Source organism: Equus caballus, chromosome 17, assembly GCF_041296265.1.
Source record: "Equus caballus isolate H_3958 breed thoroughbred chromosome 17, TB-T2T, whole genome shotgun sequence".
Lineage (NCBI taxonomy): Eukaryota > Metazoa > Chordata > Mammalia > Perissodactyla > Equidae > Equus > Equus caballus.
In genome coordinates, this window is record NC_091700.1 from 22,496,052 (window position 1) to 22,522,940 (window position 26,889).

The 26,889-nt window shown below is 39.5% G+C and overlaps 1 protein-coding gene across 15 annotated transcripts in view; it reads right to left on the bottom strand.

Moving 5' to 3' along the window:
• Positions 1 to 26,889, bottom strand: part of MTMR6 (myotubularin related protein 6) — a 93,709-nt gene that overhangs the window by 33,791 nt on the left and 33,029 nt on the right. For 5 of the 15 annotated variants that reach the window (XR_011427912.1, XM_070240106.1, XM_070240104.1 and 2 more), the window contains exons 13-15: positions 25,897 to 26,028; positions 25,686 to 25,812; positions 23,639 to 23,814 (exon numbers count right to left, since the gene is read on the bottom strand). Coding sequence is in view for 14 of the 15 variants with exons in the window: in XM_070240106.1 (XP_070096207.1) it covers positions 23,639 to 23,814; positions 25,686 to 25,812; positions 25,897 to 26,028 (435 nt within the window). In the remaining variant the exon portion in view is untranslated. Of the gene's footprint in view, positions 1 to 3,460; positions 4,368 to 21,561; positions 23,815 to 25,685; positions 25,813 to 25,896; positions 26,029 to 26,889 lie in introns of those variants that run through there. The other 10 variants (XM_070240110.1, XM_070240113.1, XM_070240109.1 and 7 more) reach the window with 3 other exon arrangements.

A 26,889-nucleotide genomic window follows, 5' to 3' on the forward strand; every position in this document is an offset into this window, starting at 1 on the left:
ATCTCCACAGCAGACAACTAATTATCAATTGAATCTAAAATTATAAATTGAATCCAGAATCCTAAATTAAGGGGTTTCATCCTGTTACCGTTTAAGAAATGACATATGACACCCGACCATTGTTCATTTTCGTGTCGGTGTCAACCGTGAGATGTAGCAGATGAAGAAATAGACACCAGAAGCCCTTATTCCAGGAGCCACGACTGTATTTGACTCGGGATGTGAAACTTCGCCCTGCAGCAGGGCCGGCTGCATTGGCTGCATTGCAGCCCTGGACTAGGACTCTAGATAATTCTTGAAGTAGCTCGTTCCCATCTATTTTCCTAACACACTAGTAAAACCATTGTGGAGAACAACTAAACATTCTACAGGGCAACCTTCAGACCAGAAATAAGTAGAAGATGACAAAAATAGATAAATAAGGAAAAATTCTTTACAGCTTTTATTTTAGCAGGGCCCATAGTAATTCAAGTCCAGGGACAGAGGCCAGAAGAGATAGGGTTTCGCAAGTAAATAAAGTGGCCCGAGGAGGATGAACATGGCTCCACTTTAGAATCACAGTTGCCTTGTGTTCAGAAGTTTCCCTCTTTATAGGAACCTATCACGCTGGGCAGGTGCCAAAGTCGAAGGTTCTTTTCGGGGCTTGTTTTCTCTTGCCGCTCTCACATTTCCCATTTTTAGATGGCTCTCCTCTCCAGCCATTCCCCTCTTGACTTCCTGCATTCACTCATTCATTCAACAAATCACGGAGTGTCCACTAGGCCCCAAGCCTTGAGTCACGTCACACATGAACGTCCCTGTCCTCACGGAGAGTTTGTTCAAGAGAGCTGGCTGACAGTTTAAAAGGACTGTTCTGGGGCTATGCTGCAAATCGACTCATGGGGGAGGGCAAAAGTGGGGGCACACAGAAGCCAATGTGGCTCCCGCCCATTCTCATGCTTGCAGCTCCTCAGGCCTCTAGGTGGCTCCTGGCCTAGAGCCTTTCTTTCCACCTGATGGCTGACTCCCGACGCCTGCCCGTCTCTGCTCCGTGTCGCCAGGGCAAGGCCCAGCACTATCACCCTAGGTACCCCACGGCCTTCCCCTCCTCCTGAGCCCTATGACTTCTTTTCATAGCACTTGTCAGTTTCTACCGTAGAATACAAATTACTTTTAATGGTTATAATTTACCAATGGCTTCCTTCCCCCCAGCAGCTCCTTCGGAGTCTCTTCAAGTGTCTCCTGCCCTACCCATACCTTACATGTTCCCTTGGGTGTCAAACTCAGCTTTTTTCAACAGTGATTTAGTTGAATGCCCAGATATGTGGTCATTGAGGATATGAAGGTGAAACAAGCCTTGGTCTTTGTCCTCAAGGAGCGTATAATGTATTTGAGGAGGCAGACGTGAACCTTCACAGTACACCGTGCTATGCTGAAGATATACGCAGATTTATCTGAATTGCTGGGAGTCCGCAAGTAGACCGCTCAGCCCTGACTGGGACACAAGGGAAGTCCTCCTGTTCATCACAAACTCAAGGATTCACTGGCCTAAGATGAAACTTGAAGGATGAGTAGAAGTTAGCCAAAAAGAGGGGCAGGGGGGGGAGTAAGACATGGGTTATGCTGGCAGAGCCAGTAAACCTCCCCCGCTTCTAGGCGGGTCTCCTCACTCCCCCGACGCACTGTCCTTGAACGGCTGCCCCCACCAGAGACTTCCCAGCGCACGTGGAATCAAACCCAAGCCCCTAGGCTGTGATCGTGCCTCCTCCTGGCCTGCCTTCCTGCGCTGCTCTCCAACGTGACAATGGACTTGTGTCCTTAGCATGAGTCCTTTTTTAGGAAGACGAAATTTAAAAATAAAACTTCAATATTATAACTTTTAACGAATAAATAAAACAAAAACAAAACAGTAACGGGAAATTAAACAGTGGGCGCAGGAAAGGGGCACTCCCAACCATGCCTTCCCCTTTCCTCCAAAAGTCTGGGCAAAGAGCCACGTTTAACTGATATTAGACTCAATAAATGTAGATGCCCTCTCCTCCTCGTGTGTTCACGATGCACAGACCGCCAGGTGCAGGCCTCGGTCCTGAGCTCCGGGCTTGCATCCAACTTCCTACTAACCATCTTGCCTGCGTTTCCCACAGCGCCTTCAATTCTCCCCGTGAGAAGTGAGACCCCCACTCTCCTCGACATACTCCCCACTCTTACAGCTTTATTTTTCTTCTTGGCTAACGATGCCATCCTTGTCAGCAATCCCCTCCCTCTTCTCCACCTCTCTCAGTGAATTGGCCATCAACACGTGTCGATTCTCCCTCCTACAATGTCTCCATCCTTCCCCTGCGAGACATCCTGGCAGTTAAATTTTTTTTTTTTTTTTTTTTTTTGGTCCTTTATCACCTTCCCCTGACATATTGCAGAGCTTCCTCTTTGGTACCTTCTGTCCCAGCCTGGGCATCCCCCCGCTCCCTAAAAGCAGAGCTGACGAGAGCCTGTGAGTAACGAGGTAATCTGGGGGGTGCTCAAGACCGCAGCAGTGAGGGACCTGGAGAGTGATGGGAGAAGCCAAAGCCAACGTAAGGATGAGTTCCTAAGGTGGCCAGTGCGGGTGCCTGGGGCTTGACCCGCTCCTCAGCACATGCAGATCGCCTCTCTGAATCGTTTGCTGAGGGAGGACGAGTGGAAGCATTTACCCATCAGCTCCCATCCCTCACCCTGAGGGTGTCAAATCTCCTGCACTTCCGAGGTGCAGTGGAGGGGTGGGGGCACGGCACCAGAGGTATGTGACAAATGCCCAGTTGAATCCACCTTTCTTCCAAAATGTCCTTCTAAAATATAAACCTGATTATGTAGCCCCTCCCCCATGCTTAAAATCCTCTGATTCACTGAGGCTTACAAACAGCACCCGTAGCCATTAGAAGAGCATAAAGCCTGCATGATCTGGCCACCGCAGCCTTCCTCACCTCACTTCCCACACCCGTCTCCACTTCTCCTCCCACCACGCCATCCCCATCCGTGCCCTGGGCTCCAGCCATACCAGAGCTTCACCCTGGACTTCTGTCTCCTTTGTGTTTTTTCATCCTTCCATCTTGAATGCCGTTCTTCTCCACCTGGTGAATTCCTACTTATCTAAAACTCAACCCAACTACCATTTCTCCTGTAGAACCTTCCTGACTCCTACCACGTGCCCCCAGCTTGGCCCACAAAGAAAGAGTTAAAGCTCCCTTCCTTCGCTCCTGTAACAGATAATTACAAGGAATTGTTACAGATGGGATCACGTACACAACTCTGTAATTCTACTTATCAGTTTTCTTGTATTACATGCCTGTCTCTCTCCTTACTATCTCGTGAGACCCTTGAGAGCAGGACCACTATGTCTACTACATAAGACACAGTATTTTTGTATTTTTAGCACCTTAGCATTTTTCACGTTGGTCATCCACTAAATATTTCTTTAATGACAACATGAATTGGTCACTTATAACAAATCAGCCACTTATTTAATGCATATGTCACTGAGGTGCACGGAGGAATCAAAATCTTGCCCAAATAAAATACACCTGAAACACTTCCCGTCAAGTGGTCAGGGAAGGATTATATGAACAGTCAGAGATAAATAGCTGGAGGTTCCATCCCTCTGTGCTTACTCTTCTCCAGAGAGAGCAGCTTTCCCTCTTTTCTTTTTATATTTTACCCTTTAAAGTATGGTCCTGTGAGAGCAACTGCTATGAATTTTATTAGTTCAAAATCTCCAGGAACTTGAAAATGGACACTAAATCAGAGACTTCAGAAAAAGCATCGGGAAATGGTAGACAGAGACAAGGGCAATGTAGAGTAAGGAACTGGGTTAAAACATTCAGTGGGAGCAATCAAGAACAGCGCCAGATACAAGATCCTCACAAAGGGGACAGCGCTGTGCAGCAGCTGCATAGAAAGGAGGAGCATTAAACATTTATTAATATTGCCCATTTTCAGAAACCATTTGGCCAAGAGCCACCTGGCCTGGCTCCTGGAGCGGTGGCCCCAGCCCCAGGCTGCTGGGAGGCTGGCTTCAGAGCACACAGGGCCTTCTAAGTGGGATCTCCATTAGATGGTACAGGGCTCTGAGCAGCGTCAAACACGGCCCCACTAGGACCAGAGGTTCTTGTCATCTGGGATCAGCATTCAAATTTTAAAATCCTAATTCACTTCCAAGCTCTATAGATACTAAAATATTTAGATTAAATGCTCGCTGTGAATTATGAGGAAGGGAAGAGAAAGCATATTAAAAGAGAAAGAGCAATTCTAGCAAATTGGAAAAATGACAGGGTATTTGAAAATTAAAAATATCATTCTTGGTATGTATCAATATTTTACCATGGTTTCTTTAATTCCTTTTCTTTTAACTCCATCTGAAATTAGAAAAAAAAATAACCTTAACAAGTCTGGGTTTGTATATGCATCCATCCATCCAATCAATAAAGCTCCACTGTGCACCTGCTGGGTTCCCAGGAGCGCGCTCACGAGTTGTGGATGAAAAGAGGAAGACAGCCCTGCCACGGAAAGGCTTATAGTCCAGGACCAAAATCCCCTATGAGCCAGTTTTCTTTTTCCATGTCCATTCCATCAGATAGGTTCATTCAGGTTTTTAAAGTCAATAATCTTTAATACACTTCATTTCTTTTAATGGAAAAGTTATATAAATAAGTTAAGAAATTTTTTTCTTCCTAACCTTAAGTGTTGTCTGCATTCATGGTCTCTACTTACCATCTTCCATTCAACTGTAAAGCCGCTGAAATCTGATTTCTGCCTCTACTATCTAATATTGAAACTGCTCTTGCCAGATAATGACACAGACAATGTCTACTCTTTAAATTAAAGGACCTCTATGTGGCATTTGACATAGTTAATAACTTTTTAATAACTCTTCTTCACTGGAGCCTATCTGTCTCTCTTTGGTTTTCCAACACTTTCTTTCTCTTGTTTTTTCTTGTCTTCTCTTCTTCTGTCTGCTTCTCAAGGTTTCACTCTCAGATCTCTGGTCTTATTCTAAGACCTCCTGATAAACTTATTCATACCCATAGCTTAATCCTCCACTAGAAACTGGTGGCTTGCAGACCTCCATTTCGAATAGAGGTCTCTTCCCTTAGTACCAGCCCCATACTCCAATATTTATAAAATATCTCCACTTGGGTGTTCCATAGACATCGCCAATGTAATATACCTAAAACTAAGAGCATTTTTCCCCCACATACCTGCCTCTCTTCTTCTATTCCTACCTAGGTGAATGGTAGTCCCCATCCAACCCAATTACTGTTATGAGAAATCTGGAAGTCATCGTTGACTTGTACCTACGCACACACCCAGCCCAGACCTTCAACAATGTATTGTCAGCAAGCCCTGTCTATTCTAGCTCTTCAGCTCCCACCTTCTCCATCATTAGAGGCTTATTTTAGGCCTTCATAACTTCTCTCTTGGATTATCTCAGCAGCCTCCTTTTGACCTCCTCCAGTCCAGAGCAATCTTTCTAAAATACGAATCCAACTTTATGTCACTCTTGCTTAAGACCAAAACTTCAAACTGCTTTTCCATCTTCTTCAATATCGGATCTAATATCAACTCTTACTACTCTCTAGTCAAACTTCATTATGATCATACTCTGAACTACTTACAGTTCCTCAAAAAGACATGTTCTCCCTATTTATTTTCCTTCATTCTAAATGATAACATTCTCCTTGTCTTTACCTGGTCAAAGCCCACACATTCATCCCAAGCCTACTTATTTGTGCAAATGATTCAAAAGGGAGCATTTGACGACTCCTCCCCAAGCTGGGTGAGGATTTTTCTGTGCTATAACAGTAATAATTTGCTGCAGCAGTAGTAAAAAGTAACAAAACAACCACAAACCAGTCACAGTGGTTCTCAGACCTAAATGTGCATAAGAACCACCTGGGAAGATGTTAAAATGATGATTTCCATGGCCCATTCCAATATTCAGATTCATCAGATTTAAGACTGGGATCAGGAATCTACTTTTGTGTGTGTGTGTGTGAGGAAGATTGTCCCTAAGCTAACATCTGTGCCAATCTTCCCCTATTTTTGTATGTGGGTCACTGCCAGCGTGGCTTGATGAGCAATGTGTAGGTCCATGCCCAGGACCTGAACCTGTGAACCCCAGGCCACCAAAGTGGAGTGTGCAAACGACTACGCCACCAGCCTGGCCCCTCTACGTTTCTTTTAACTGACATAAAGTATTCTATTAGTTTCAGGTGTATATCATAGTGATTCAATATTTACATGCATTATGAAATGATCACCATGATAAGTCTCGTTACCATACAAAATTATTACAATATTATTGACTATGTTTCCTATGCTGTACATTACATCCCAATAACTTATTTATTTTATAACTGGAAATTTGTCCCTCTTAATCCCTTTCACCTATTTTGCCCCCCACCCCCATTCCCTTCCTCCTCTGGTAACCGCTAGTGTGTTTCCTGTATCCAGGAGTCTGTTTCTGTTTTGTTTTGTTTGTTTATTTGTTTTGTTTTTTAGATTCCATATATTAGTGAAATCATACAGTATTCGTCTTTCTCTGACTTATTTCATTTAGCATTATACCCTCTAGGTCCATACATGTTGTTGCAAATGGCAGGATTTCATTATTTTTTATGGCTGAAAGAATCTACATTTTTAACAAAATATTTTAAGTGATTCTGACACAGTTGATCCAGAGACCATATTCTGAAAAACACTGAACTACTGGCTCCCCTCCAATCCACTCAATACATCGTCGCCAAGTTAATATTCATAAAATAGCTTTTATAGTTTTAAAACATCAAGTATTTGGCACCAAACACTATCATGTGCACCACACATACCTGTCAACTACCTTAAGGCCAGTGAGGTTGGTATTATCTATAGATAAACCAAGAGAAGATAATAGAGATTAACTTGATCAAAAGTAATAACCGAAAGTTTCAATGGTGTCCCCATGACAGTCAAGAGAATCAAAGCCTTGGATTTGAAGGCCTTTAAGAGTCTGCCCTTATGTGATAGTTAATTTAATATGTCAACTTGACTGAGCTAAGGGATGCCCAGATAGCTGGTAAAACATTATTTCTGAGTGTGTCTATGAGGGTGTTTCCAGATGAGGTTAGCATTTGAATTGGTGGACTGAGTAAAGCAGATGGTCTTCCCCAATGTGGATAGACGTCATTCAATCCATTGAGGGTCTGAATAGAACAAAAAGGTAGAGGAAGGGTGAATTTACTCTCTTGTCTTGAGCTGAGACATCCATCTCCTGCCCTTGGGCATCAGCTCGGGATTTCAGACTCAGACTGGGAGTTACACCATCAGCCTCCCTTTCCTTCTTTCTCAGGCCTTCACCTCAGACCAAATTACGCCACCCGCTTTCCTGGTTCTCCAGCTTGGAGAAGGCAGACTGCAGGACTTCTCAGCCTCCGTAACTACATGAGCCAATTCCTATAATAAATTTCCTCTGAAATATATCTATATATGTCCCATTGGTTCTGTTTCTCTGGAGAACCCAAACTAAAACAGATTTTGGTGCCGAGAGTGGCTCTAGAGGAAGAGAATTTGAAGAACGAATTTTCTGAATTGGTTCTTGGATTTCTGGAATACTCTCTAATCTGATTTAGTTTAAAGATGCTAATGAGTCTATTTCCAATAGTAAAGAAAGCACTGATACTACATGGTGTGGCTTGTTTATAGAGATATGCAAAATATCTGCATTGGCTACTCCTAATCAACCATTTATAAGAAGTAAGGAGCTAAATGACTCTGTATGTGATACTTTAGAATACTTTGGAAAACTAAGGAATATGATGATATTGGTTGGTTGCTCCTGATGTCGCTGGACAAAGTGGTGAAAGAAAAAGATGAGCTACTTAATTCCTAACACACTCCCACACGAATGCCTGCTGATAACTTTCTGATCAACCTTCCCGTTCCACTAATACTTTACATCTCTTTTCTAATGCCTTCTCTAACTGCCACAAATACTCAGATCTTCCTTCAATAAAATCGTAAGATCTTAAACCTGTAAGGGGTTACTTAAGTGCTTACTTAAACCTCAGTAAGCATTGCACTTCACGTTACAGGTGAGGAACTGGAGACTCTGTGGGGAAGGCTCTTGCCTGGAAGTACAGTGGCACAGCTAGGACACACCTCCCTCACACTCACATGCAGGCGAGAAAAGAGGGAAGAAAGGCCAACCTCTCTGCCCACTCAACTTTTGTTCCCAAACTCCCTGATGTTTTGCTCCCCTATCTACCAACTGCTCAAAAAATCTACCTCCTGCTGGATCCAGTGAGCCTAAAATCCTCAACAAATCCCCTTAGGCCCTCACCTGCCACAACTACTTAGCCACCAGTCCTCCTTCCCCCTTCTCAAGTGCCAAGATTGTTTGCCAAGGACTTGTTTTTGACAATCTGTCCAATGTCTGCTATTTCTAAAGAATACCTCACTAGATAAATGAAAGACTTCAGGATTTATATCTTTCTATAGGAAATGTCTTGTCTATAAGCATACAGATGGATCAATTAAGAACAGAGGGCAGAAAAGCTAACAATTTTATCTGTCAAACTTTGGAAAATTAAACCGAGAAACAGAGCTGGACAAGCAAGATCCAAGTGTTTAAATTTTTGCTGCCCAATACAGTAGGCACACGTGGCTATTGAACAAGGAAAATGTGATGAGTCTAAGTCGATATGTGCTATAAGTATAAAATATACCAGATTTTGAAGACTTAGTAAAAAAAATGTTAAATATCACAGTCATAATTCTTATATCAATTACTTATTAAATGATAATATTTGGGATGCAATGTGTTAAATAAAATATAACATTAAAATTAATTTCACCTGCTCCTTTTTACTTTTTTTAATGTGGCTTCTAGAAAACATAAAATTACATATATGGCTTACATTATATTTATATTAGAGAGTATTGGTCTGGACTTTCCCACTACTGTTTTTCAGTCACTACTCTAACTACAAGAACACCTTCTGATGATAACATCTGATGATCTGGTAATTTGAATAAGAGTTTCACTCGCCCAATTTCATGCTCATGTGTGCTATTCGACATGTCTCCAACTTTCTTTTACAATATTCCGTGTTTGCTTTCAGATGGTTATAATGAGTCTAGAATTTCTGATATATTTTACATGATCCTTTTAGCCATGTTTAATTTTCATATTTTTAGTACCCATATCAAAAGAAAAATTTAAGATAAGTAGAAGGATGATGGCTCAGTTAGTGAAGCTGAGAAATGCTTTTCTCTCCTCTTCCTTGCCTAAGGGTCAGCTTTTCATGGTGGTCACTCTTCCTCTAGTTTATCAACCTATATCATGCCAACAAGAAAGAATAGCTGGACCAAAGCCAAAGATACCATAAGAAAAGAAAACTACAGACTAATATGCTTTATGGACATTGATGCAAAAATCCTCAACAAAATACCAGCAAACTGAGTTCAACAGCATCTTAAAAAGATTATGGACCACGACCAAGTGGGATTTATTCCTGGAATGCAAAGATGGTTCAATATACAAAAATCAATCCATGTAATACACCACATTAACAGAAAGAAGGAAAAAAAAATGACAATCTCGATTGATGCAGAAAAATCATTTCACAAATTTCAACACTCTTTCACAATAAAAACATCCAGCAAACTCGGAATAGAATGAAATTTCCTCTATATGATAAAGCCCATATATGAAAAACCCACAGCTCATACCATACTCAATGGTGAAAGACTGAAAGTTTTTCCCCTAAGATCAAGAATAATACAAGGATGCTTGTTTTCACCACTTCTACTCAACACAACTACTCAACATATAGTACTGGAAGTTGTAGCCAGAGCAATTAGGCAAGATAAAGAAATAAAAGGCATCCAAATTGGAAAGGAAGAAGTAAAATTATCTCTGTTCACAGATGACACAATCAAGATGCCACACACAAAAAACTGTTAGAGCTAATAAATGAATTCAGCAAATTTGCAGGATGCAAAATCAACCCATAAAAATCAGTTGTGCTTCCATACACTAACAATGAAAAATTTGAAAAGGAAATGAAGATAATTCCATTTATAATAGCACCAAAAAGAACAAAATACTTAGGAATAAACTTAACCAAGGAGGTGAAAGACTTGTACCCTGAAAACTATAAAATGTTATTGAAAGAAATTAAATAAAACACAAATAAATGGTAGGACATCCTTTGTTCGTGGGTCAGAAGATTTAATATTGTTAAGATATTAATACTATCCAAAGAAGCCTATAGATTCAACGCAATACCTGTCAAAAATCCCACAGCATTTTTGCAGAAGTAGAAAAGCACACCCAAAAATTCATATGGAATCTCAAGAGATCCTGAATAACCAAAACAAAATAGAAAAACAAAAAAGAAAAAAGAACTAAGTTAGAGGACTCACATTTTCTGATTTCAAAACTTCCTACGCTACAATAATCAAAACAATGTGGCACTGGCATAAAGACAGACATACAGATCAATGGAATGAAATAGCCCAGAAACAAAGAAATAAACTCTCACATATATGGTCATGTGGAGTGTCAAGAGCATTCAATGAGGAAAGGACAGTTTTTTCTGCAAATGATCCTGGGAAAGCTGGGTAACCACATGCAAAACAATAAGCAGGAGCTTTATCTTACCATATACAAAAATTAACTCAAAATGGATCAAAGATCTAAATATAAGAGCTAAAACTATAAAACTCTTAGAAGACATGGGAGGAAAGCTTCATGATATATTTGGCAATGATTTCTTGGATATGACACCAACAGTGCATGCAAATAAAAGAAAGAATAAATAGAAATTCATCAAAATTAAAAACTTTTATGCATCGAAAGACACTATAAATGGAGTTAAAAGACAACCTACAGAATGGGAGAAAATATTTGCAAATCATATATCTGATAAGAGATTAATATACAGAATATACAAAATACTTCTACAACTCAACAACAACAAAAACCCAACAATCCCATTCAAAAGTGAGCAAGGGACTTGAACGGAAATTTCTCTAAAGAAGATATACATATGGCCAATAAGAACATGAAAAGATGCTCAACATCACTAATCATTAGGTAAATGTAAATCAAAACCACAATGAAATATCACTTCACACCCATTAGGATGGCTATTATCAAAAAAGCAAAACATAAAAAGTGTTGGCAAGAATGTGGAGAAATTGAAACCCTTGTGCATTGTTGGTGGGAAGCTAAAATGGTGCAGTCACAGTGGAAAACAGTTTAGCTGTTCCTTAAAAAGTTAAACATAGAATTATCATTTGATCCAGCAATTCTACTTCTGGGTATATATCCAAAAGAACTGAAAGCAGAGACTCAAACAGATACGTACAGCAATGTTCATAACAACATTATTCACAACAGTCAAAAGATGAAAATAACCCAAGTGTCCATCCACAGATGAATGAATAAACAAATTGATAAATACATACAATGGAATATTATTCAGGCATAAAAAGGAATGAAACTCTGATACATGCTAAAACATAGATAAATCTTGAAAATATTATGCTAAATGAAATATACTGGACACAAAAGAACATAAACTGCATGATATATTTCTATGAGGCAACTAGAATAGTCAAATTCGTAGAGACAGAAAGTAGAAGGGTGGCTGCCAGAAGCAATCGGGAGTTATTGTTTAATGGATACAGAGTTTCTGTGTGGGATGATGAAAAATTTCTGCAAACGGATAGGGGTGATGATTGTACACCAGTTTGAATGTACTTAATGCCACCAAATTGCATATGTAAAAGATTAAAATGGTAAATTTGATGTTAATTATATTTTGCCACAATAATAATAACATTAAAAGAATAGACTGGGGGAGCCGGCCTGGTGGCGTAGTGGTTAAGTTCGTGTGCTCCGCTCCAGCAGCCCAGGGTTTACTGGTTCAGATCCCAGGTGCAGACCTAGTACCACTCATCAAGCCATGCTGTGGCGGCATCTCACACCAAAAACAGGAAGATGGGCACAGATGTTAGGTCAGCGACAATCTTCCTCAAGCAAAAAGAGGAAGATTGGCAACAGACCTTAGCTCAGGGCCAATCTTCCTCACACAAACAAAAGAGAGTAACAGACTGGCGGCTTCTGGGTTCCCACAGAATGACGGTAACTACCTGTATTAGTCAGGATTCTACAAAGAAACAGAACCAATAGGATATGGAGAGAGAAGGAGATTTATTATGAGGAACTGGCTCACATGACTATGGAGGCTGAGAATTCCCACAATCCGCCATCTGCAAACTGGAGACCCAAGGAAAGCTGGTGGTATAATTCAGTCCAAGTTAGAAGCCTGAGAACCGGGGAGAGGCAATGATGTAAATACCAGTCCGAGGGCAGGAGAGGACCAACGTGCCAACCCAAGCAGTCAGGCAGAAGAAAGGGTGAATTCTCCCTTTCTCCACATTTTGTTCTATTCAGGCCTTCAATGGATTGGATGATGCCCACCCACACTAGGGAGGGCCATCTGCTTTACTGAGTCCACCAATTCAAATGATAATCTCATCTGGAAACACCCTCACAGGAATCCCAGAGATAGTGTTTAGCCAAATATCTGGGCACCCATGACCCAGTCAAATTGACACATAAAATCAACCATCACAAGTCCACCCCTTGTCAACTTGGCACCCATACATATCTCCTTAAACCATACTTACTCTCCAAATAAGGACAATTAACAGGTCATAATTCTGCCTAACGTGATACAACTATCCTGTGTACAACTGAAAAAGCACTAACTTCTTGCCTGGAAAAGGAAACAGACCTTGAGTGATGTTTACTCCTCTCCTTGATGTCCTGTAACTTAAGTCCTATGAGATAAAATTAACAATACTTAAATACTATGACATAAAGTCAATACACTGTATCCACATGATAAGGGAGTAAGAGGGGAAAGAAAACAGAGACTTGCTTCATACACACACACACACACAAATGTGTTCTTAAGAAAATAAGGAGTGGGGCTGGCCCGGTGGCACAGCGGTTAAGTTCGCACGTTCCGCTTTGGCGGCCCGGGGTTCGCCGGTTCAGATCCCAGGTGCAGACATGACACCGCTTGGCAAGCCATGCTGTGGCAGGCATCCCACGTATAAAGCAGAGGAAGATGGGCACAGGTGTTAGCTCAGGGCCAGTCTTCCTCAGCAAAAAGGGGAGGATTGGCAGCAGATGTTAGCTCAGGGCTAATCTTCCTCAAAAAAAGTAAAAGAAAATAAGGAGGAAATATTCATGACAATTATAGTCCTTGTTCTGTAACTGGTCACGTGGCCATTGCTGATATTTATAAGTACCTTCTGTATCCCTTTGCCTTTAGCAAGCACCTCAGGGGCCATGGTTCTTTATCTGGTGAAGTGACCCAAATCTACATTCCTGAAGGATGTAACCCATTAGCAGTTCTGCCTGGATTGGGTTGCTGTAGTTTTCCACTTATCTTAATCACAGGGCATGGTAATACTAAGTAAGAGATGTCCAAAGAAACCTGCATTCCAGACATACTCTTCCTCACCTCCATTGTGGAGTAGCAGTCCAATTTCCCCTTGGTCGTCAGGATCGCTCACTCCAGCCAGCCCAGGAACTCCCTTCTCTGCCTATTGATTCAGAGGTATGAGGAACCTAAAGTGGCCAGGCTGCAGTCTTACTTCCAGTTCAATGGAATCACTGTTGTATCTCCTAATGGAACAATTCCTCCCTCTGGAGCCAAGACCTGTAGGCCAGTAGAGCATGACATCACGAGAACAGGAAGCAAAAATTTTCCTAGTGGGTCACTAGAGGTAACAGTGAGTGATGCCACTCCCATTTCCACTCCTTGATTCCTGGAATCATGAATCCTGGCTATGGGAGAAAGAGCAACATATACTGGACATTGATTCAGAGCATATACAGCCTTCTGGAGAATCTTGTCCTTGCCTTGTAAGGTCCTGCCACCTAGTTAGCACTGTAACTGAGTCTTCAAAGGGCCATTCCACTGTTCTATCAAGCCAGCTGCTTCAGGAACGGTAAGGAACATGGTAAGACCAATGAATCCACGAGCATGGGCCCATTGCCACTCTTTTGCTGTGAAGTAAGTTCCTTGATCCGAAGCAATGCTGTGTAGAATACCATAATACATAAGGCATTCTGTAAGTCTACAGATCATAGTTTTAACAGAAATATTGCATGCAGGGAAGGCAAATCTGTATCCAGAGTGTCTATTCCAGTAAGAATAAAACACTGCCTCTTTCATGATGGAAGTGATTCAATGTAATCAACATGCCACCCAGGTAGCTGGCTGATCACCCCAGGGAGCAGTGCCTTATCCCGAAACTGCGTTGGTCTCTGCTGCCGACCGATTGGTCACTCAGCAGTGGGTATAGGCCAGGTCAGCCTTGGTGCGTGGAAGTCCATGTTGCTGAGCCCACGAATAACTTCCAACCCTGCCACCATGGCCACTTTGTTCATGAGCCCATTGGATGATGACAGAGGTGGTTTGGGAAAGAGGCTGACTGGTAGACACAGAATGAGTTAGCTTATTCACCTGCTTATTAAAATCCTCCTCTTCTGAGGTCATCTTTTGGTGAAAATTCACATGGGACACAAATACCTTCACATTTTTTGCCCATTCTGAGAGTTCTATCCACATACCACTTCTCTAAATTTCTCTGTCATCAATTTTTCAATCACGTTCCTTCCAAGTTCCCAACCATCCAGCCAAACCATTGGCTGCAGCCCATGAATCAGTTCATAATTGCACATCTAGCTATTTCTCCTTCCAAACAAACGGAATGACCAGGTGCACTGCTCAAAGTTCTGCCCACTGGGAGGATTTCTCTTCACCATCGTCCTTCAGGGATGTCTCAGAAAGGTTGTAGTGTTGCAGCTGTCCACTTTTGGGTGGTACCTGCATATCGTGCAGAAACATCTGTAAACCAGGCCCGAGTCTTCTCTTTATCTGTCAACTGATTGTAGGGAACTCTGCATGAGGCCATAGGTGCAGGCTGCAAGAGAGAGGGCAGTGTAGCAGGAGTGGGAACCATGGGCATTTAGGCCACTTCTTGGTATAACTTACCTGTGCCTTCAGGGCCTGCCCAGGCCAAATCGTGTACATACTACTTCCATTTGATGATGGAGTGCTGCTGTGCACATCCGATTTTGTGGTTTCGTGGGGCAGATAACACCCAGTTCATGATGGTTCCCTCAGGTTGCATGGTAACTTGGTGGCCCATGGTTAAGCACTCAGTCTTTACCAAAGCCCAGAAGCAGGCCAAGAGCTGTTTTTCAAAAGCAGAGTAGTTATCTGCAGAAGATGGAAGGGCTTTTCTCCAAAATCCTTAAGGCCTGTGCTGAGATTCACCTATAGGAGTCTGCCGAAGACTTCAAATAGCATTTCTATCTGCCACTGCCACTTCAAGTACCATTGGATATGATAGATCACATGGCCCAAATGGTGAAGCAGCTTGCACACTGCATGGACCTGTTGCAGAGCCTTCTCTTGTTCTGGGCCCCAGTCAAAACTAGCAGCTTTTGGGGTCACTCAGTAAACGGGTTAGTGTAACACAGCCAAATGAGAAATATGTTGCCTCCAAAATCCAAAGGGCACCACTAGGCATTATGCCTCTTTTTGGTTGCAGGAGGGGCCACAAGCAACAACTTTTTCTTTACCTTAGAAGAGAAATGTTGACATGTCCCACACTACGGGACTCCTAGAAATTTCATGCAGATAGAAGGCCTTTGAGTTTTTGTCAGATTTATTTCCCACCCTCTGGCACACAAATGTCTTACCAATAAGTCGAGAGTAGTTACTATTTCTTGCTCTAATCAGCATATTGGAGCAAGGTCATTCAGCATAATGTCATCAATGTAACGGACCAATGTGATATCTTGTGGAAGGGAAAGGTGATCAAGATCCCTGAGAACTAAATTATGACCTGGGGCTGGAGAGTTGATATTCCCCTGGGGTAGGACAGTGAAGATGTGTTGCTGGCCTTGCCAGCTGAAAGCAAACTGTTTCTGGTGGTCTTTTCTAACAGGTAGCAAGAAAAGGGCATTTGCCAAATACCAGGTGCATATCAGTACCAGGGGATGCATTAATTTGCTCAAGCGATGAAACCATATCTGATACAGCAGCTGCAATTGGAGTCAGCACCTGGTTAAGTTTAGAATAATCCACTGCCATTCTCCAGGATCCATCTATCTTCTGCACAGGCCAATAACCAAGTTGAATGCGGATGTGGTGGGAATCACCACCCCTGCATCTTTCACATCCTTGGTGGCGGCACTAATTTCTGCAATCCCTCCAGGAACGCAGTATTGCCTTTGGTTTACTATTTTCCTAGGTAGAGGCCATTCTAACGGCTTCCACTTGGCCTTTCCCACCATAATAGCCCTCACTCCACAGGTCAGGGAACCAATGTGGGGATTCTGCCAGCTGCTGAGTATGTCTATTCCAATTATGAATTCCGGAACTGGGGAAACAACCATAGGAAAACTTTCAGAGTAAGGAGTCATAACAGTCACCTCCAAAAACTAGTTTTCTCTCTTTTTCTGTAAGGATATGGATTTTTGTAATCAATTACAGTCAATGCTCTTTGTGCTCGAACTGTTCTGAATCTGGCCAGGGGAGCCCCTTCAAGTTCCTGCCACACCCTTTTGACACGCCCCTATTTGTTCTGAGCACATTTTTGGTTTCGGACACGAGAGATGTCCCAGGCTTATCTTGTACTTTCCCTACCCCAGTTTTGGAATTAGCCATTTCTCCAAGGAAACTTTGTTCCTGTTAGTGGGGAATGATATTTAGAATCCCAGCTCAGGGCATTAGATGTGCTCATTGCTACTGGAGTGTCACTGCTTCTAGGCCCTTTCAGTTGACAGAGCCAGAAAACGTATTTTTAAAAATCATGAGTTTAAACGATATTACTTCAAATTATCATTACCACAGTGTTTTCTTTTTTGATGTATATCTCTTTTTGCCTTATACCGAAAATCTTGGTTTCTCATAGCATGAATATATGGACATTTTTTGCTTTATTCTGCAATGTACAAAGTACAGTTTCAAAAGTATAATCAGTGTTACTACTTCTAATAGAAATACTGAGTAAAATGGAAGATGTCTTTGCAGTCCTCTTTATCCTTATATACGTCCTACCAAGGATGGACAGAGTACTATATTCAAAAGTCACTTGAAATAATTTCTCTGTTTACATTAGTAATTTGATATACAACTGAGATATTTTGTTTTCAATTTTAGGATTTGCTTATTTGATTTAGTGGATTTTTAAATAGGTAAAGCAGTTACATAGTTCAAAATTCAAACATACAAAAAGGTATATGCTGAAGTCGTGCTTTTATTGCTTGCCCTCCCACACTGTTTCTTTCCACTACTCTTCCATCGTCCCCGCAAGTAGCAGAATAAACTGAAACTTGGTGATTTCACTTGATAAGATGCAAGAAAACAATGCAGCATTACTTTGTTGATACTCTAGACAAACATACATATTCTTTATCTAATCAGAAAAAAAATTCAGACAAATCCAAATTGAAGAAACTTGTACAAAATAACTCGCCTGCACCGATCAGGAAATTCAAGGAAACCCTGAGAACTGTTCCTGATTGGAGAAGCTAAGGAGACCTGACAACCAAATTCGACATGTGATTCTGGACCAGACTGCCTTTTTAAACAAAGGTAATTTGTGTGACTTTTGGAAAATCTAAATGGGATCTGAGGATTATATAGTGGTAATGTTAATTTTCTGATTTTGATGGCTACATGGTGGTTATGTGAAAATGTCTTCATTTGTAGGAAATACACAGTTAAAGTATTTAAAGGAGATGGAGCATTAGGTCAGCATCTCTCTCTCTAGAAGGGGTTCAGGAGAAAAAGTTCCTTCTACTGTACTTGCAACTTTTCTGTACAGTAGAGACTGTTTCAAAATAAAAAATAAACGAATAGTGAAGAAAACCTGAGAAGGAGAAGCGATGAGGCAGGGCTGGCTCTACCATATAGCCTTGATAAGTAACACAAGTGCATGGCTTTGGTACATGGACAGACACACCAGTGTTAAAGAGGAGAATCCAGAACTACATAAAGTGATGTCTCAAATCACTGACAAGATGAATTCACTAACAAATGACTGAAACAACCGGACAGCCATCTGGAAAAAGATAAATTTGGATCCATACCTCTTTCTATATACCAAAACAAACTCCACATGGATCATAGCGTCAAATGCAAAAAAATAAAACCTTGTAAGTACTAGAAGATGATGGGTGAATTCCTTTATAACCTAGGGTTAGAAAAGTCTAATTATGATTCAAACAAGAAGCAAAGATATATATATGTTCCTATAGAAAAAGAGAAAAAACTAGTTTTTGGAGGTGACTATTACAACTCCTTACTCTGAAAATTAGTGATCAAAGGGGAAGAATTCAGCATTTACCATGCCATTTTTCAGAGGAATTTCCCATTTGATGAGTGAAAGGATTTCTTTAAACAATGTCAGCAAATAAGTATAAAAAGGAAGACAAATTAGAAAATCACCATTTTGGAACACTCAATGAAATAACTGATTCAGGCAAATATCATCAGTGGATAGGTTGTTAGGGAACAGGATATTCATTTTGATACCAAAATATCACCCTGCAGAACATTTGCTAATTGTAAAGGAAAAAATGTACCTTTACATTAGAGAGATCAAGCAAGTGATCAAATTTAGCAACCTAACCGTGGAACAGCCTGACATTATCCCCTCCTGAGGAATTCAATACCAAGTACACAGCATCTTTTCTAAAACGCTCAATCTGAATCTCAGCCAGTCCCTACTTTACAGGAGGTACAGCAGATAGAGGAACAAGTGAAACTACACCACAAGGAAACAACAGGACAAATGCAGAAAGTGACATGATACCCTACAACAGGTCTGGTTCAAAAAGTCAGTGCAAAAGGGGGAAAGTGAGGGGACTGCTCAAGATAGACTAAATTGAGAGCCAAAACCAAACGCGATGCATGAACCTTAACTGGATATGACTGCAAAAATGACAAGTAAAAGGCCATTTGGGGACAGTGAGGGAGTGGACTTTAGATGAAACCGGAGAATTAACTTCTTAGGTGTGCTAATGGCTTTATCATTCAGGAAGGACGAGGCTATGCTACAGTAACAGACAAGCCCCAGCTCTCAGTGACTTAGAAGGAAGGTTTCTTTCTCACTTCCACTCGTGTAGCAATGTTTCAGAAGCATGATGCTCCCCAATCTATTGCTCTTTGTACAAGAGTAATTCTGCGTTTCCTCTAAGAACAAGAGAAATGCTTATTGATCAGGGTAGGTGGTCTAGGGCAGTGTTTTTCAGAGTGTGACTCTCCTACCATTTGCACCAAAATCTCCAAAACATTTTAAATGCAAACACTTTATTGCTTTGCAAATGCTTTTAACTCCAGAGTCCCAACTCAAACTTGCTGAATCAGAAACTCAAAGACTAGGGCTTTAAGAGTCTACTACTAAGTAGCTTCTGAAATTTGCTTTCAGTTACACATTCCACTATTTTATAAAAGTTGCTGTAAAAAGGATATTTTACTTGCTTAGAAATAACTAGAGTAGTATTGTTTATAAAAATGGCAGAAATTAGTGTTATTTTCTTATAAGATGGCAAGTACAATAGAATATGTATACTCTTTTATTCTTCGTTGAGGAAGATTCACCATGAGCTAACATCTGTGCTGATCGTCCTCTTTTTTTATATGTGGGTCACCACCACAGCATGGCCACAGATGAGTGGTGTAGGTCTGCACCTGGGAATTGAACCCAGGCCACTTAAGTAGAGTGTGCTGAACCCAACCACCAGGCCACAGGGCCAGCCCCCTATATATTCTTTTGGAGATAATTCTAGATTACAGCCTGTCTTTTTTTCTAGATACAGGTTCCTAAATTTATGGTTGTGTTTTTAAAAATAGATTCTACATTTTATTTAGTAAAGATATGCTAATGCAAATTGGACTACTATATGGAAAAGTCAACAAAATAGCTAAAACTTGCTAATGGAAATGGATCGATGTCATTGATAAAAGTCTGCAATTGCTCTATATAGTTTTGCAGAGGATCAGCATTTTATCCAACTTAAATTACCAACTGGAAATTTTTCAGTATTCTAAAGCTGATCTTCTGCCAAAAATAAAAAGAAAGTCTGGTTACACACCTATTAGAATGGCCACAATCGAGTATACTGACAACACCGCAGCAGGAACTCTCATTCACTGCCAGTGGGAATGTACATGGCATAGCCATTTTGGAAGAGTTTGGCAGTTTCTTACAAAATTGAAGATCCTTTTACCATACAATCTGGCAATCATGCTCCTTGGTATTTTTTCAAAGGAGCTGAAAACTTCTGTCCACACAAAAATGTGCACACAGATGTTTATAGCAGCCTTATTGAAATGTGCCCTAACTTGGAAGCAACCCAGATGTCCTACAACAGGTGAGTGGATAAATAAACTGTGGTACATCCAGAGAATGGACTATTATTCAGTGCTAAAAAAAAAAATGAGCTGGAGCCATGAAAAGATATGGAGGAAACTTAAATCCATGTTACTAAGTGAAAGAAGCCAGTCTGAAAGGCTACATACTGTATGATTCCCACCATATGACATTCTGGAAATGATAAAACTATGGAGACACTAAAAAATTTAGTGATTGCCAGAGGCTGGGGGGAGGAGGAGGGATGAGTAGGCAGAGCACAGAGGATTTTTAGAGCAGTGAAAATTTTAGGGCAATGAAAATACTCTGTATGATACTATAAAGGTCATTATATATTTGTCAAATCCCACAGAATATACAAGACCAAGAGTGAACCCTAATGTAAACCATGCACTTTGGGTGATTATGATGTGTCACTGTAGGTTCGTCAATTGTAACAAATGTATCACTCTGACGGGGGATGCTGACAATGGGGGAGGCCATGCATGTATAGGGGAAGGGGTATACAGGAAACCTCTGGACCTTTGCCTCCATTTTGCTGGGAACCTAAGACTACTCTAAAAAATAGTTGTTAAAAAAAAAAAGATCAGCCTGGCACTACCTCTCCTCTGCTACCTGATCAAATAAAGAGAATTAAAAAAAAAGAAAAAAAGACTTCCTTCCATCAAGATTCTGACCTAGCTAACCTGCTCAAAGCATCCCCATATCAAATTATACTCTCCTCTGCCGGTCATGTTCCTGTTCATATTTACTTCCAGATCTGCCTTTGGAGAGACATTTCACCTTGACTGTACAAACTCATTGGACATTGTCTTCCATCAACAAGTTGGCAAGGGCACAACAAAACACTAATTATACCATCAGGAAGTGACAGCAGCAAAAGGAAAATTTAATGACATTATCAACTATATCTGCTGAACCTTTTAGCCCACTATGCCCATTCTAAATGTTTTAGAAATTATTTTCGCATATAACAGTTATTTATGAACATCCACCTTTTGGAAAATGAACTGCTCAAGCCTTATACTGTTATGATTAGTCTAATATGCAGGTCCATTTGCTTAGGTGAGAGGAAAAAAAAACAACCACAACTTGATCCCATTTGTTTTTACCAAATGAAAAACATTCAAAGTAAAACATGAACATTTAATTACTTTTAAATAATATATGTAATAATTTACATGCTATACATTCTCAAACACATTGAACGTAAATTCAATTTTATAAGACATATACACAATCTGCTTTTTGCCAACAAATACCCTGTAGGTCACTTAGGATATTAACTGATTTCTCAGGCCATATGTGAGCACATAAACACACATATATATGCCTCAAGTTGAAGATTAAGAAAATAAACCAAAGAGTTGAATATAAGAAGTCTGCCATGGAATATTCTAAAACCACAATCAATAACTCAAACCAAGTAACAAGGCACAAAAGCTTCCCTTTGTGGTCACAAATATTAAGATTCCCGTCCCAGTGCTTAAATATGGAGACAGGCTTGGCTAAATCACAAACTGTATTTTATAGTGCATTTGTTACTATTTTAAAAAGAGTATTTTTCTTATTACACAATATGCATTACAGAAAAGCAGTGGAAAAATAAACAGGATTAGATAAGCTCTCATACAATAAGGCTTTTGTTCCACTTGAAAAAGGTATTTATGTTCAAAACTAATATGATAGTTGTGGGTATAATAAAGAGAAGCATGAAGGATCCTATGTGGACTTCCTAGTACCCTGAATCATACCTCATGCCACCCATGTTACTTAAATTTTCAGTTTTAAAACCAGCTGGGTGATACTGCCAATTGCAAGTGATTCTGTGTGAGTGTGAAAGATATGTACCAGTACGCAGAATAAACAGGTAACATAATATGGCAAAATGAAACTTTTCCTAGCATTTAAGTTGTTTCCATTAAACATGAACTTTGTACTAGGTTATCCTTAAGTTTCCTTTTTTTTCTATGTTAACAGAGAAGGAAAAAATGTTCCACACAGAAACGACTGCTTTAAAATTCATGCGACCAAGCAAACCCTAAACTATTTGTACTTCCTTTTTTTGGCCCCCAAATTTCGGGGTAAACTGAAAGTTTATTCCAGGAAGAGCAACTCACTGAGAGATAAAACAGTTTAAAAATATACAGATATGTACTATTCGTTGTTTCTAAGAAGAGTTTCAGAGCTTTAGCTTTTTAAACTCACATAGTTATCAAAGGAGTGAAACCCACCACAAAACAAGAACCAATAGAATGCAGTAATTCATACATAAAAGACAGTCAAATGTGCTCATACATATTTAAGAAAACAATAATCTGTCAAAGTTGTAAATAATAAGTCATCAAATGTAGCACTCAACAAATTGTAATCTGAATAAAACCTTCAGTTTCAATAATTTTGAATATGGAAGTGGGACCAGCTAAACATGAACTTAACAGTATATTTCTACAACTGTTTATACAGAAGTATTGTAGCATGCAACTCCCACAGTAATGAGAGCGCGATTTCTTATAAAACAAGGCTAACCAAAAGAAAAACAACAAAAAACCTCACTCTAGGCTATAAGACTTAAGAGTAAAGAATAAACTGAGATTTTAAGGCTTTCTTAGAAATATTTTTCATGGCACTTCAATATTAAATATCACTAATAGGCAAAATATGTAAATATTCCTAGTTACATAGTTACATATTCAAAAGTACATGCCATGTTAACTGTTAAGTAAGGGACCACTTTGTCAAGTTTCGTTTTCTGGCAATTAAACTTAAAGAAGGCTATTCATGTTTGGCTGTAATTAACAAATCATACAGAAATGTCAATTCACTTGTATACAGTACAAATTGCGTTTTGAATTAATTTGCCAATACCACTCATTTCTTAAAGAACTGGAAGTCATTCTTTGTTAGAAATGCAATTAAACTGACTTATTTCTCTCACAAGAGCAGTTATTATCCTTCAACTATCAGCCTACTGTTAAACTCTAAGATTATTTTTAAACAAATTCCCTTTGGTCACGCGCACAGATCATCCTCACAACAATCCATTTGTTGCACTACAGTCAGTCCAGAAAATACCCTATGAGTCTAACAAGTCATTCTTGCCACGCCATACTCTAAGCTGACCACAGCGGGTTCCGATTTGGAAAACTCTTCAGCATATTCACTGTACCGATTATCTGCTGGGTTGCTGCCCTCTATAGTTCGAAGAGCATCATTCACAGGTAGCAGAGTTTGCTCCTTAAAACACAAGGAAGTTTTGAGGGTAGGCGATTCAGGACGAACTGAATGTAATAATTCCTTGGTGAGAACTCCATCTGTTTGCTTATTTTTATGTTGTTTAATTTTCTAAAACAAATGAAAATTTGAAAAAATTACTAATTGCACATACTACATGATGTTCAATCTATGTTAGATGGAAGAAGAAAACATGCTTTTGAAAATGTTCTCTTCATGTACAATACAAACTTAAATCTCAAAAAATTAATACAATCTAGTGCAGCTGAAATCCTAATTATTTACATTTGCAATGGAAAATGGCTATTATACTTGACTGCAGAGGAATCTAGGCCTTCATATTTAAAAAGGACATACTATAAAAAGTAAATATTTTATAATGAAAGAAATGTATACAAGACATTCACCCTGAAATCACAACTGTATAATATGACAAACACACACTTATTTAGCTAAAGGTTTTACTGACTAAAGAGCTTTCTTACATGGTTTTCCTGTAGTTGTTAGGTAAACACAACAGGCTTTAGAACACAGCAGATTTTTATTTTAAACGAACAGAAGATTTTAAAAGTACTTTTTTGGCAGAGTAGCATGGTCTCCAAATCCTTGGACCGATCTCCAGACAATCTTCTTGTATCACCTATATCTTGGACTTGCCTCTCTTTTAACACATCCTCCTACAGTTTACTCAAGCAGTCATTACTTCCTTATCTGAGAGATGACTAAGGAACACTCCTGCCTGAGAGGCAGACAAGATAGTCTTACTGAGTTATAACAACTGTCTAGAATTTTTAAAATGTGCACCTACTGATCCTTTTTTGGTTTACATATGATGGCAAAGTAAAGATTATAGGAAAGTCTTAGGGTGGAGAGGGATTTCTTAAACAAGATACACAAAAAGGCGTAAAACATAAAGATTGATCAATTTGACTACATTAAAACTCAAAACATCTATATAAAACATACCAGAAATAAAATGGAAAAAGACAAAAATAGGCTGGACAAAGTCATCTGTGATATGTATATAACTAACAAAGAATTAGCATCTGGTATATAAAGAACTCTTACAAATCAATAAGAAAAAGGCAAATAGGCCAAAAGAAAAGCAAGCAGAGGTTTGAATAGCCCATTCACAGAAAATGAAAAACCAAATGGTCAGTAAACATATGAAAATTCATTTAACTTCACTTGTTATCACAGAAACCTAAAACTGAAAACAATTTTAATGTTGAGCAGCAGCTGAATAGACTGTGATGTTTTCATGCAAGAGAATATTATACAGTAGTTATTAATAAAGCAGATGAATTAAAGCTACATGTGTCAACATGGATAAATGTGAAAACAATGGCGAGCGAAATGAAGTGACAGTATGACGACCTTTATACAGTAGTTTTAAAACATGCAGTTTCTTAACCTGAGTGAAGGGCACATGGGCATTCATGTGGTTTTGCCCTATATACGTCACAGAAAAACTATATCCTTTTGCATTTTTTCAATATATAAGAAAAATAATATTTTAAATCATACAAAACATTACAAATTGTCCACAGGTACAAACATACACAGAAGTATAAAAATATGCACAGGGATGATCAACACCAAACTCAGCAGAGTGAAAGCAGGTGGGGCCACTGAGGTGGAGTACACAGGGTCTTCAAACATTTCTACAACGTTTCATTTCTTAAAACATGAAAGATCTAAAGCAAATATGATAAATGTTAAAATCTCACAAGCTGGGTGGTGGATACCCCAATATTTATTATGCTTATATCTCTACTTTTCTATATACGTCAAATATTTCAAAATATTTTACAATTCAGGGAAAGTGATTCAAACTAACCTAGTCAAAGTAGAGATCTGATTTTGAAGCAACCATGTGTGCTTGCGAGGTTTCTATATATACCAATTTACACCAACAACACAAGGAAATAAACTAATTTAATATTCCAAATATATTATATGAGATACTTCAGAATACTTACAGATTCTAAGTCTTTAATATCATTCTCTAACTGTTTATTCTGCTCATTCATATTCATAATTATATTAAACACAGACTGCCTAGGATGCAATGTTCGATCAAATTGGTGGTACATGTTTCTCCAAAACCTTTATGACAAAAAAAACACAAAACTGTCAACAAATTGTGTCTGAGTAAAATAGAGTATAAATACTTCAATAACGTCAACTTACTTAAAATTGAAAGAGACTGTATTTGGCTCCAAAACCGCAACTGCCTGAGATTTGGGACTGTACAGAGGATTTAAGTACTTCTTTTGGTCATCCAAAAGAAACGGCCACAGGGAGTAAGTCTTCTCCTTTAACCTTAATGAGATGAGAAAAACAAAAAGATCTTGCCCATAGATGCTACTACTCATTTTTATAAACTAGGCAATTGCTTCTCAAGTAGATTTAAGTTTTAGTTTTTCCTTCTACTCACAGCCTAACTTCACCTTGTCTCTGAATTCTGTATTCTCCCTTTTCTCCTTTTTCACTTACAATCATGTAATAAATAAAATAATGCTCTTGAACACAACACAGGTATCCAGTTCTCTCACAACCATACACTTTAAGAGATTCCTCTCTTGATTCACACAATTTCATAAATTCGGTCTCTGTTACACCTATTTCAAATCACCACACACACGTATACGGAATAAAATAATGGATCTCTCTGTTTGACCAGATTCTCTTAGCCCCATATCTGGGTTGTAGTGGCATGTATCACAGGGCAGGAACAAATTTAAGTGTGAGTGGGCACAAAAAAGGGAATTAGGAAAAATCAGGACATTATTCAAGAGTAAATAAATGCTAACTGCATTGTAAATCTAAGAGTAAGTAGGTGGGTAAAGGGTAGAAGGGTTTCAGATAGTAGATTTACCAAATAAACATAAAATAGATAAGGAAAAGCGGAGAATCTGCTCATTGTTTGGTGACCCCTAAGATGACCCATAGGTATGTTCTTAGAGAAAGACTACCAGGAAATACGTGCTTTTATTACCATCTTCCTATTTATAAGGATATTTGGCACCAATTGAGAAGAACAGGTTTTCCTAAATTAGCCCGGGACCCCAGGAGTCACCTGCTCTAAACTATGGTAAACTGTTGTGAATTACTATAGCACAGAGCTAAAGTCTCAATGTCCTTTGATTTGTTCATCTCCCTCATACTCTATTTCACTTGTTA